Source organism: Schistosoma mansoni (genome assembly GCF_000237925.1).
Source record: "Schistosoma mansoni, WGS project CABG00000000 data, chromosome 5 unplaced supercontig 0198, strain Puerto Rico, whole genome shotgun sequence".
In the NCBI taxonomy this organism is placed as follows: Eukaryota; Metazoa; Platyhelminthes; class Trematoda; order Strigeidida; family Schistosomatidae; genus Schistosoma; species Schistosoma mansoni.
The window spans coordinates 363,906-377,920 of record NW_017386019.1 but is presented as its reverse complement, the minus strand read 5'-3'; the positions used below and the strand labels follow the sequence as shown (position 1 = coordinate 377,920).

Genomic DNA, 14,015 nt, shown 5'->3' with positions numbered 1-14,015 from the left:
TCCAGATTTTACAAATATATTATTCCTATTTAATGTCTTACATCAACTCGGCGCTCAAATACTGTGAAACTATTCGCTCTAATTTAGACGAGAGTTCTTATATAAAATTTTGAACAGTTACTAGAAGATAAAGAAAATGACTCAACGAAGCGAATATTGTTTTATGGTGAACATAAAATTATAATTGATGTGTAAGCAAGACATGATCATTCAATGTCAAAGAGAGTTAATGTGGTTGTGAGATTGATGGGTTCGTTTATCGATCACACCCTACAATGTAGTGACAAATTCTAGTTAACTGACTACTCCACAATGATTCGTAGTGTCGCGATATGGTTTGTGCGCCACCTATCCTTGCAGAACCCAGCCTGTTGATCTTGAAGTTAAGCGTTTTCTGAAGCTCTTATCCAGTTCAACTGTTGTGTGTGCTACTGATGTCGACAGATATGAGTAATATTTGTGGTCAGTCGGAAGTGAAATGACTGGAGGCTGAAGGTTAAGAATAGAGAAGAAAAGAGAACTAGAACAGTGAATGAGTGGTGTGGAAATGAAGGAACAATCAAAACTGAGACGATTGATTGACATTTACAAAAAGAACAGTCAAATTTGAGACAATTGATTGACATTTTGCAAATGTAGCAATTACTGTGTGGTTCTCAGATTTTACTAAAACGTTCTGTAATTTTGTGTACAAATACATTCGACTGTCCCTAAATGTGTTCTCACTCGGTACAAAACAACATTCGGTCGAAAAATTTTACTGGTACTGACAACAGTGCTTCTCATGTTTGCACAGATTTCCGTTCTTTGGTATCCTGGTGAGATATCCTTCTTTTTAATCTAAACTTCCTGAATAGAATGTGAAGCGTGTTTGCAGTTACCTCTATGTCTGACTTCAATGCTTCATCTAACGTGTTGTCAGGCCCTACTGCTTCTCCGCTCTTGGTTTGAGTGATGACCATGCTGTTTCCTACAATCATTGGTAGGGTAATATCAATAGGAAGGTTTGAAGGTGTTGATTTAACATCTTTGGCTGATTGGTTAAGAATTGATCGCAAACATCTCAGTAAATGCCAGAACATTACAGCTCAAGTATTCATTCATTTCCTTATTTGGTATAGGCATTATATTTCTTATTATTTCATACCGCATTATGAAAAGTTTTGTGTATTCAAAAAAACCAGGCACTCCACTGGACCTTACACGATCTAAATAGTGACCTATTCATTACTAGCCTGGTTTCTGCTATCCGTAGAACGAGGGGTGTCCACCAGCTTGAAACCACTCCAATGTTCGACGGGTTTAGTGACGCTGGCCCATTTAACAGTTTTACAAAATGCTCTGCCCACCCGTTCTGTTGTCCTTTAGTCCCAGTGTTTGACTTGCCTTATTTGCCCTTGACTGGTCTCTCTGGCTTACTACATGTCCCTATCAGTTTCTTCGTTATATCATATATTTGCCCCATATTTCCTTTTCCTGTAGCTTTTTCTGCTGTTATCACTAAATCTTCTACGTATTTCCGCCTGCAGGCTTCTATTGCTCTATTTGCTCGCTCGTTTGCTTCTGTGTATTCAGCTCGTGCCTTACCTTCCTCCTTTCTTGTTTGACTGTTGTTAATCGCTGTCTTCTTATTCTTCTTGCTTTAAAGATCCTACCCAGGGTTTTGGTAGAAATCCATTCCTATGATGATGCTTCATGAGGCCCAGAACCCACTGACAAGGCCAAATTAGTGCTTCTTTGATCTCTTTCCGATTGTCCTCGATCGTTGTTTCTTTTAATGTGGGTAGATCTTGTAGGGCTTGGAACCTTTTGTTGAGAACAATCTTGAATTCGTTGAAATCGTCAGTATGTCGAAGAAAGACTGTATTGAACCGTTTTAATGCTGTTTGTCCAGCTGTCCAGTGTTTCTTTAGATTCAGTTACATCTTGGCCATAACCAGATGACGATCTGAAGCAATGTCAGCTCCCATCCTGGTTCTCATGTCTTCCATTGAATTTGTAAGTTTTTTGCTGATGCAAGTATGATCGATCTGATTCTCTGTAGTGTTATCTGAAGATACACATGTAGCTTTGTGTATGCGTTCGTGGGGTAATATTCTGCCTCCTATATCCAACTTGTTGAGTGCACATATATTTGCAGATCGCTCACCACTCTCGTTCCTTCCTTCCAGTTCATTCTGTTCTTTTATATCTCCATACCCGGTGTTATCCATTACTACCCAAGCGTTTAGTTCTCACGTCAGAATGATCAAGTCCTGTCCTAAGAGTTTCCAAACGATCAACTACAGCTTTGATGATCTTGGGTCCATGAGATTCTCATCCTATAAATGCTTTTAGTGCTTCTTTGGACGTCATCAGATCACCTCGTGATGTGTGGTGATTATGTTTTCTCCGTGTACAGCAACACCTCTCTTAAGGCTGTTCTTCTCTGTGCAGCATGGATCTAATGTGGTGTATTTGTGACTGTCCACGCAAAGTTGTATCTTTTACACTTCCGCAACAGTTTATGTGGTCATCCAGATCGTCCACATCGTCTCGATGCTACAGAGACCTATGTTAATTGTTGATCTGATTGTCAAGAGGCATATCAGACTTTTCCGACTTCCGAAAAATCTCTGCTTTCATCATGAAGTCTCATAAAAAGTCTCCGACGTGGGATCATCTAAAACCCTAAAAGGACTCCAAAAGGGGGGTTTTAACAATTTTACTTGTTACGTGTCCTTTTGATATAATCATGATGTTAACTAAATGACAGTGAGGAAATTGAGTGATTTTTAAGCTATGGCGTAAAAGTACTTGACATTTTTCTTTTACCATGGATAAATAATACAGAAAATAAAAAGATAATAATGCCCGTTTTTCATTATCTCTTCCAATGAAAAAGAAAATACTCATAACGTTTTGCATTCAGATTTTAAAGCTCGCTTAAATTTGTCCTTTGCGTTTCAACTTTCAGCATCTTAAGTAAATAAATATTGATAAGTTCTACAGACTTCTAACTTAATATATGTATACATAACCTAATTTAACCAAGAAGTGCTAGATGAGCACAAAAGAATGTATTGTATTTGGAATTAGAAATCAGACAGTCATCAAGTACAAATGAATCGTCAGCTCATACAAACACCACACCCAGCCAAATTAAAAGTCAAGAATGAATTAGTCCAAAGATATACTCGAAAGGATTTGTATAAGTTGAGAAGTGTTCGATCTTAGATGGCTAGTAGTTGCAAGATATTCGCATCACTGCGTACCCACTTGTGACCTTGTGTAGATGCATGATTTAAAGCTTTCAGCAGGGTATGTCCAGTAAAACTAATGGGGTCAGAATCAATGTCGAAGACTTAGAAAAGTTTGTTTTAGTGATTTATTTATCGCTAGAGTACGTCTATACACTTACAATAATTACAATCACTATAAATAACCAGAAACAACTACCTCATCACATGAAAGATAAGTTTTGATATCAAATACACATCAGGAAGATGGTAATTATCTACAATCTTAAGATTTTTATGGGTTTAGATTGCCTAACGAACTCAGAGTAAAGACCTTTAATAAGTGACATATGTTGTAAGATTTTAGGAACTTTCGTTACAATTGAGAATATGATAGATTACATTATCTAGTCCAAAAAGGATTTCAAGACAAATTTTAAAATGGAATGTGGGACTAGTTAACAGGATTGAAACGACACCATATGAACACTAGTGAAGTGTCTGAAATAGCGGTGTCTTCTGTCAACTAGGACATCTCATTAGTAAGAATATGTGGGAAAGACAAGCGGTCGAGGATGCCAATAATTCTAAGCGTACAGTCATTCCCATTTTGTGTTGATTACGGTGTGAAGAAAACATAGTGTATTGCTTGTTTAAGTGGCTAGGGTCTTTTTCAAAAAATTGCGACGCGCGCTTACTCGTTCTCTGGACCATTTTTGTGACCTTGAGATTTTCTTACCTTGCCTCTCAAAGAGGCCGAAATGGATTCGTCCTCAGCTGGCACGAATGGCCTTGCAGGGGGTGGTGCTGCCAGTGCGTTGGCTGGTGTGAAAAAGCGGACGAAAGTCGTTTTCCTCAACCCTGTTGAGATCGCAAATTGGGACCAAATCAAAGAAAACTCAAAACAAAATGTGATCGGTCAGAACGACTTGATAAATTATGAGAAAATGCTTAAGGATGATGATAGTACCTCAATACCCGGGAGTAATGGTACGTTAGTTATCATCAGTTATCTTTACATTTAACATTTATGCGATATATTTCTGTAATATATGCTATTTTGAAACCAACTATATGATTGGTCTGGTTAGTTTTTTGTTTTTACCGTTAGTATCAGTGATTGGTTGTAGTTGTGCATGTATCTGATAGCTCGAAACTAATAAATCATGTTTGTTTTTCTCCAGCTGAGTCTCGAAGACAACAAGGTAAAAAACGTGGACGTCCAAAGGGTAGTAGAAATGGAGCTCGAAAGCGTCCAATCGACCCAAGTCAACCGTGGCTAGAGTCAAGTGATTCAGATGAGCCTAATATAGGCCTTGAGGATGAATTGGATGATGATGAGTATTTTAGAAGGCTAGAAGAGGAAAAAATGCGGGAAGATGCTGAAGAAGTGTCCAGGAAAAGACGTGTGGGTTTATTTATTTTGTCGGCATTTTTAATATTTTTAGTGTCCCATATTGACTGGGTCATTAGTCCACCATAGTAGTCTGCGTGTTTATACGTACATTATATTGTCTAAAAATTCCACAAGTCACTGAATATGCGTGGACTACATCTGGGGTCACTAATGTAATAAGGAACTCGCAGTTCTACATTCTGTAACTTTGTTCTTAGATTCATAAAGTGTCAGTTATAAACGAGTACTGCATTCTGCAGAAGGTTCATGAAGTATGTCAAATCAGTCGGTGTAATCACTGGAGACTAACATTTTGTCAAAATTCCATATCAAGGGTTTTGTCACACCTAACGTGTTCCGATTAAATATAGATAAGTGCAAACTAACTGATCATGGTCCACGCGGTTCCCACAATGGGTGTTTGGAGTCATTGGGCAAAGTGATATGAAGTTGGTCTCAGTGGTCTAGATTTACCAGCTATTTTTCTGTTGCTTTACAACGAAGCAGGAGTTACAGTATAAATTTATGACGAGATTTAGTTATAGGGAGTTGAAAATATCCAGTCACTATTAGTATTTACTAGTTAATGTTTCTCATATTATCAAAACAATGCATGGGATACCATAAGTCTGGGACGTCAAGATGAACTTGAATATGGTCAGTCAGTCAGTCAGCTACAACGTAGGACCAGGCACATATATGCATCGGTCCAAGTTGCCATACCTCGTTAGCACAAGATCAACACCGGATTAATAGTAGTTAATTTAGTGTTGGTAGTAGTATATAAATTATAGGTTGTATATAAGGATATAGTATAGGAAGGGAGATATGAAGCAATTTTAGTCTCAAGGTTTAAGGGAAGATAAAGAGTGTATACACCTACGCCATTGTGATCGATTCTGAGCCATGTCACCTAGAGTCTCCAACCATTGGTTACGATAGTCACGCGGACCCCAACCAGGTAGTCTGCATCTGCCAACATGGCTCAGGCTAGAAGTTAGTGACTTCAAGCACTGATGCTATGTTTTGGTTTGGCCGCCCCTAACTCTCTTCCAACCGTCCCCAATACTAGTCATCATAGCGCGTCGTGGTAATCGGTGTTCAGGCATACGTAACACATGGCCCAACCATCTCAGTCGATGAAGATTCATGACCTCATCAACTGATTTACCATCATTCCCTAATACTCTGCGTCTAACCTCACTATTACTTACTCGGTTATCCCAGCAGATGCGAGCAATATTTCTAAGACATCTGTGGTCAAATACTAGTAACCTACGAGTATCTTCTACTCTTAATGGCCATGTTTCACAGCCGTAAAGTAGAACAGAGCGAACTGCTGCGCAGTATACTCGTCCCTTAATTGATAGACGGATATCTCGTCTTCGCCATAGGTGACGTAGGTTGGCAAAAGCCAAACGAGCTTTTTGAATCCGTGCAGAGATTTCGTCAGACACCAACCCATTAGGGCTGATCAGACTTCCAAGATAAGTGAAGTTGTCGACGCGTTCGACTACTTCACTCCCTATCCTTAGTTCGGGTGTTGACGCAGGCCAGTCCTGGAGTAACAATTTACATTTGGATGGGGAGAAACGCATCCCAAACATCCTGGCATTATTACTGAGTTCCAACAGAAGACTCTGCATTTTATCAGCGTCTTCACCAAACAGGACTATGTCATCTGCGTATTCTAAGTCGCTTAGTGGTCCCCCTGGTAGGAGATCAATTCCTGTAGATTCAGTCGAATAGAGTGTTATTTGCAGCAACAGGTCTATAATGAAGTTAAACAAAAACGGGGATAGTGGACAGCCTTGACGGACACCACTTGAGGTTGTAAAATCATATGACAGTTCGCCATAAGCTCTTACTCGACTAATAGTGTTCGAGTAAAGAGCCTTCAAAAGGTTTATGTACTTCTCAGGTACACCTTTCAATGACAGACACTGCCACAGAACCTCTCGGTCTACAGAGTTAAATGCTGCTTTCAAGTCAAGAAAAACTATCATTGTCGGACGCCGATAAGCGTGTCTGTGCTCTAAAACTTGACGAATGGTGAATATGTGGTCGATACAGCCACGACCAGGTCTGAAGCCAGCCTGATTTTCTCGTGTTTGCAGTTCACGAGTCTTAGTTAGGCGCCCGATAATTATTGAGGCTAGTATTTTAGATGCTATGTTAGTCAGACTAATCCCTCTATGGTTATCGCAGGATGATTTGGACCCCTTTTTATATATTGGGACAATCAGTGATTGTGACCAGTCGGATGGGATTACATCCGTCTCCCAGATTTTAGCCAGAATATTAGTCAACCTAATCGCTAAAATTGGGCCACCATATTTAAAGACCTCTGGAGCCAATCCATCAGGACCAGCTGCTTTTCCTCGTTTCAGATTACTTATAGCCTTTTGAACTTCAAGTAGGGTCGGGGGGCCTACCTCAATGTTCCATTCAGGTTTTCTGGGAATAGTGGGTAGTTGTGCAGTAGCTGAAGGCCAGCTCAACTGCTCCTTAAAGTGTTCCGCCCATCGTTCTAAACGTTTAGGTTGAGAGCAGATAAGGGTTCCGTCTTTTTCGGAGATTGTCTCACTTACACTTGACTTCTTAATTCCGGTTTCTTTTATTAGTCTGAATAGTTGCCTGGTGTTGCCTACAGCCGCTGCCTTTTCCATCTCTTTTGCTTTCGTTGCCCACCACTGCTCACGATCGTTCCTTAGACTTTTAGTTAACCTAGATCTAATTTCTTTACGCTCTTCGTCGTGTTCAGAGCCTGATGGGATGAGTTTACGCGAATCCATCAGTGAAATAGACTTAGAGGAAATCCACTGGTTTTTTGGAGCCCTATGGTTTAAATGACTAATAGATGTGACTGCTGTTTCCACAGCTGTTCGTATGTCTTTCCAAGCAGCATCTGGGTCAGTCTCGTTTACAGAACTGCCTAGATGTGAACTCAGTTGTTTCTGGAATTCGCATTTGGCTTTCTCGTCCTCCAGTTCAATCCTAATGGGTCTTCTTAGTGTAATTTTCCTGCGTCCATTGAGGCGCAGACAAATGCGCGCTCGTATTAAAGCGTGATCAGAGTCTAAACAAGTATTCCAATACGAGCGACAATCTTCTATTGAGCCTCTCCAACGATGACTGATGACAATATGGTCTATTTGAGTCCATCGTTGGTTTGGTGCAGGTGGTCGCCATGTTAGACGATGTCTCTCCTTATGTTTAAAATTAGTGCTTGCTAAAAATAAACGATTGTCTGAGCATAGTTGCAACAGACGATCACCATTATCGGTTCGTTGAGCCGGAATACTAAAACACCCACCTAAATGTCTTTCTGTTTGATTTAAGCTGCCTACCTGGGCATTAAAGTCACCCGCTACGACTACTATGTCTGAGCGCTTAGCTTTCTGAAGAAGCTCAGAGAGTTTTCTGTAAAAGTCATCTTTTACTTCATCATGGCTGCAGTCAGTGGGAGCGTAGGCAGAAACGACGAAAAGGCAACGACGTGTGTCCCTATCCTTCCGAGTTCTTACGGAGCCATTTAGCCGGACAGCACACAGGCGACTGTTAACGGGGATCCATTCTAGTAGTGCCTGTTCTGCCCTTGTACTTAGTGCTATGCCTACACCTGCAAGTCCGCGAGAACTAGCCAACGGGTCGCCAGATACACGGAGGGTGTATTTCGTCGGCTGTCCATTTTGGCGAGGTGAGGTCAAGTGAATGACCACACTGGGATCCTGTATGCGTGTTTCGGAGACACAGCATACATCAATGGTACGAGATTCTAGAGTTTTAGCTAAGGAGGCCTGTTGACCGATTTGGCTTAAAGTACGTACGTTGAAGGCTCCAATGTGTAGTTTGGAGCGAGGTTTTAGTAGACCTGGGACAGCGTTTCGCGCACTAGAATCGTTGGCCATGGTGACACTTGAGGAGGAAACCGGAACAGGAAGTTTAGTGTTGAAAGTCAAGGTAGAAGGAATAGTAGGAAGTGAAGAAGGAGATTGATTATGAATACAGTGGTCTTGAGTGTTGTTAGAGGTATGAGGGCAGTTATCACTTCCCGGTTGCCCACACCGTGGAAGGATTCTTCTAGAGGTACCTGAAAAGGAAATTGGGTTAGAAGTGGTCTTAATGACCTGAGAGCGTGACCGCAGTGCCCAAGGGACAACTGCTTGAGGTCGGTCACACACGACCTTTTTGTGGGTAGTTTTTGTGTTAGCTCCGTTCTTCAAAAAAACCTCACCGCCGGAGACGGATATCCGTGGGATAAGGCGAGGTGTGCATTTTTAGGGTCGACCTTTTCTAACCCCACCCCTCCTTGTGGGAAGGCAGCATCGCTGTCATGCTGGTTGTCTGAAGGAAACACCTTACTGCTGTCACACCTCTGTACAGTCAGCAGTACGACTTCGCCTTCGGACCTTGGGATTGCTGCTTTTAGTCTCACCGCTCTTCAACCGACCTGTCTGGCATAGTAGGACCTCGAGGAACGATTGTTCCAGCCAGCATAGCTCGATTGCTTCATCACGATAGGCAAGCCCGACCACCACGTCAAGGTAGCAGCAACGATCGGGCTTGAATATGGTATACAGACCCTGTGAGTGGGAAGTTATTGTCAACCAGTTAGGTTGTTCAGAATACATGAAAACTGAGAAGCTAAGTATTTCGCACAAATATTGGTGAACTATTCATATTTGTTACTTTAAGGCACATAGATTTTTATCAACTCGATATTATAAAGTTCCAGACATTGATATAATATTCTCCAAATGAAAGACTGATAGACACCCAATTCCTTTGATTTGTATTCTTGCAAAACAATCATTTGAACATTAACACTAAACTGGCGTTTCATTTTTAAACGTGCTGAATAAAAGTGGGAACTTATGGGGCCACTTGTGTCCCAGATTTCCAAGATTATCTTGTGGGACAATGTCTTTGGCTATCGAAATAAATTTCTGTTTCGAAAAATAAATATCGAATTATAATTTTAGAAAGAAAATCGTTTTTAACTGTTATTCTGCTCTCTATTTCAATGTGTTTGCGGTTATTTTCCTCTAGGAAATGGAAGCACGAGCTGCTGCACGTGCTAATGCACAAGGTAGAAGAGGCAGCGCAAAAGTCGATCCGTTAATAACTCATCAATTTCAAACTCCTGTAAATTCAGATAGCAATTTAAGCTGTCAGTCTGGTAGTCAGCGTGAGTTCAGCAATCGAAACAAAAGACAAAATTATGCTGCTTTAGCAGGATTTAGAGAGGTTAGTGATAGCGATGATCTCAGTGAACTTGATGACAAAGGTGCAGGTCGAAGTGGCTTTTTACAAGAAAGCGATTATCCGAGATCCTTAGATGATATTCATGAACAGAACGAGGAGGACTATCAGGAACCAGCGTCACCTTTCCGACAATCCGTCTTAGATATGCTACCACCACCTCCATCTCCTGTCATCCCCTCTAATTCCGAGGAAGAAAAATCCAATCTTAAGTGTGAATCTCTCAGTGTTGCCAGCAGTAACGATCTGAATGCTTTACGCACAACGGTTACTAATGCCTCTCTTAACGACCCACATACTCAAAAAATGCTCGAAATGGATCCTATAGAGCTAAGATTTCGTTCCCCCTCTCTTATTCTACCATCATCGGCGAATGATCTTGCGTGTCCTCGTGAATATATTCTCGATGTTTTGTCTATATACGAAGTACTTCGGCGTTACGGTTCTTTGCTACGGTTATCTCCATTCAGGTTGGAAGACTTTGCAGCTTCTCTTATATCTGATGAAAATTCCAACTTACTTGCTGAAGCTCATATGGTTCTACTCAAAGCTCTGTTACGCGAAGATGAAGCTAATGGAACTACAATGTGTCCTGTTGATTGCAGAGATTCAGTAAACCTGACGTTTTACTTGCTAGATCGGTTCACATGGCCATACCTACTAGCCAATTATTTGTCTAGTATTAAATCCACTGAGGCAGCTGCTCGTTTGTCTGCTGCCAATACAACAACAGCTGCTGGCTCAGTTGGTGGTCCCACTGGATCAGGCGGAGCGGATATAGTGCTTACTGCTGCCTTGTTTCCTTCAGATCTGATTCCCTTGAATCCAGATTATCCATTCGTGCCAATTAAATCACGCATAGCTGTTTTGCGTGGTCTTACGAGCTTGTTCCTGGCAACTGGTCCAGTCAGAGGTGATATACTTCGGGAAGGTTTAATGACACACGAAGATTATTGTCGTGTTTGTCACCAGTAAGTAAAGGTTTATATCTTGCAGTTCGTTATGTGTACATATATTATTAGGAAACTCAATTTTTTACTGTCCAAGAATGTTGTGTTCAGTAAACATCTAATAAAGCTACCATTCACTTAGTTTTATTCACTTGTAATTTTATTCATGAGGTCGAAACTTTCATAGTCATAAAACTGAATAGCATGTTTACTATATATCATCTAGAAGTCGATTTTCCCCCTTTACAGTCTGTACACAAATGTATACATATATAATTGACTGTCGAGGCACTGAATCTTTGTCAACTGGAGTAGTTGAGACATGTATCATGTATGCTCAACCACCGATTACCTCGACGGGTGATGATGGCTAGTGTAGTAATAGGTTGAAAAAAAGCTGTGATCTAACCAAGATTTGGCATCAGTATATGAAATCACCAACAATCGGACTGAGTTTTGTAGCTAGATGTAGGTTATCTGGTTGGGGTCTACATGATTGGAGGTGTTAGCTGACATGGTTCAGAATCGCTCTCAATAGCGCTGACATTATTTCATAATTAAAGATTAACATCAACACTAAGTAGTTTTAATTTAATTTCTTCAGGCAATGCGAACTTGCCCACACATTTCTGTTATATTGTTTTTTTACTTTATAGAAGCGGAGAGGTGTTGTGTTGTGATGGATGCACAGCTGTATTTCATCTACATTGTTTAAATCCTCCACTATCCTCTGTACCAACGACTAGTTGGATCTGTCCAGTCTGCATTCGTAAAAGAGTAAGATATTTTTGTTTTAGACATATTACGTACAGATTTGTGCTTTTTGTATAGTGTTATCACAAAGGGATGCTTTATGTAGGATCTGTTAGTCTAGATTATTTCATTGTAATTAAAATGGATGCTACTTTAAATTTGCAAATCACTAAAATTAACATTTGTTTGGGCATCCTAGATGATCATATGTGATCATCTGTTTGTATTAACGGTGCACTTTTGTGATTTACTGGGTTTATGTGAAGAAAATCTCGGTTTGAGATGTTTTGTTCATGCTTCAAGTTAATTAGAAATTCATAAAAATATTCATAAAATCATCTACTGATCTCTATAATCCATATGAACGAACCACAAACCTTAACGAAGTCTCCCTATCACCTTTCTCATAGGTCCCAAAGGTTTTAGAGCCTAAATCTTTCGGGTATAGTACCAGTTTTGTTTCACTTTGAGTAAACACACTGGCTGATAGCGATGTGACCTATTTTGGACCCAAATAAATCACATCGCTATCAGCCACTGATGGAGGGGCTCGATAGAAGACTGTCGCTCATTCTAAAGCACATGCTTAGATTCAGATCATGCTCTAGTGCGAGCACGTATCTGTGTGCGTCGTACTGGATGTAAGAAAGACGCTTCAAGGAAACCTCTTAGGGTTCTACTTAATGATAGGCAAGCTATATATATATATATATATATATATATATATATATATATTTCGCGTTTTACTTCATTATTCCTTAATAATTATATGGTTGTTGTTCGTAATTAGTTTACCAGGCTGTTTTGTTGTATTGTATTTTTAACTGTTAAGATGATAGTTTGCTTTGTTCTTTACACATTTTCCCTTTGTTAAATCTATTTTATACAGACTCCAGGTGTAACAGATTGCCTATCAGAAGCAGAGAAGAGTGGAGTTGCACATTATCAAGAACCGATTGGTAAAGATCGAGCGGGTCGGTTGTATTGGTACATAAGTCGACGTTTAATTATGTAAGTTTTTATAGTGAAAGATCCTGCGAAGAAACTTTCAGTTATATGCTTGTTTTCCACTTTTAAAAACCTAGTCAGTAATCATCTTTCTGCAAGTAAAATCACTTCATTCGCATCTGTTCCAACTCACTTTACCAGATCCATCTTCCAATTCTCTTTCGCACAAGAACTCCATCCTTTTATTTTTCCTATAATACTTTAAATTTAAGCATGTCGAAGTTCTCGAATTAATCAAACCTCTTCCTTCTCATGGAGCCTAGGTCACCAACCAAGAACCCTCAGCCAACTCTGTCTTGGGCTCATCTCTAGTTGTCAAATACTATTCATTCTTTCGATGCCTACCTACAATTCCCGGCCCTAATTGTCCTTTTGATCTAACTCTTTCCTGTCTTCATTGAGGACCCTGAGTTAGAGATTGCTTTACGATTCAGTTTGGTCACTTATTCAATGTGTTCCCTACCGCACCTCCAGCATCCTTTTCTGTTTTTTTTTCTCGCATCGAAGCCGGTTTATTGTCTGTCACGGTTGTTTAATGCTGATATTGCCGAACCAGTGGGTATAGAGTATCTTGCATAGACATTCGTTTATAAATACTTGTACTTCTTTGGTGATGGTTATGGCAGTTCTTCAGTTTTCAGCATCGTACAACGTTGGCGTTGGGAATTTTGACCTTAGTGTTGTGTAACAGTTTTTTAGTTCCAGGTATTCTTCAGTAGTAGGAATTTTCTCTTACCTCTGTATCAGATCCTTTTTCTTACCTCTGTATCAGATCCTTTTTCTTGTTTATAATGCTTCTTCCAGATCTTCGCCGTCAAATGTAGTTTGGTTGGTGCTCTCTGTGTTTTGTCTCAGGATCTTACTTTCCCTCTTGTGAATATTGAGACCTACTGCGGTGGAAGCTAGTGCTACACTGGTTGTGTCCATCTACATTTGTTTCCATCCATAGGACAAAAAGCCGTCATCTGCGAAGTTCAAATCACCCAGTTGCATCTAGACTGTCTACTGTATTCTGTGGTTCCCCTGAGATTTGAAAGTCTTCGCAACCCAATCAGGGACCAGAAGAACGAGGAAAGGTAAGAGAAGTCAGTCTTATCTGACATCGGTCTTCTTTTGGAAAGCATTTGTGAGCTTCGTTTCATGCACAACTCAGAAATTCAGTCCATCTTAGTAGTTTACTGACTATGACAGTCTTCTGTGTTTAGCTGTTCAGGTCAATGTAATTCGATGGTAAATTCGTAGATTCAATACAATCGTTCTAAATCCCTTTACTTTGACTTTTAATCTGTAACTCCAGCATTTGTAAGGTTACAGAATATATTTTAATGTTATAAAATGAGGCATCTTTTCAAGTTTCCCGGGATATGAATAAAAATATATCTCATTCTGTATAATTTCATAATGTGAAAGTATTGATCTAATCGT

General features: G+C 40.1%; 1 protein-coding gene across 1 annotated transcript in view; it reads left to right on the top strand.

Annotated features, from left to right (window-relative positions):
• Window positions 1–3,979: 3,979 nt before the first annotated feature.
• Window positions 3,980–14,015, top strand: part of Smp_129330 (acetyl-CoA C-acetyltransferase) — a gene marked incomplete at both ends in the record, with an annotated part of 36,157 nt that continues 26,121 nt past the window's right edge. The window contains 6 exons of the mRNA XM_018791074.1: window positions 3,980–4,208; window positions 4,403–4,626; window positions 9,667–10,585; window positions 10,688–10,850; window positions 11,486–11,606; window positions 12,472–12,593. Of these exons, the coding sequence (XP_018645723.1) occupies window positions 3,980–4,208; window positions 4,403–4,626; window positions 9,667–10,585; window positions 10,688–10,850; window positions 11,486–11,606; window positions 12,472–12,593 (1,778 nt within the window). The remainder of the gene's footprint in view (window positions 4,209–4,402; window positions 4,627–9,666; window positions 10,586–10,687; window positions 10,851–11,485; window positions 11,607–12,471; window positions 12,594–14,015) is intronic.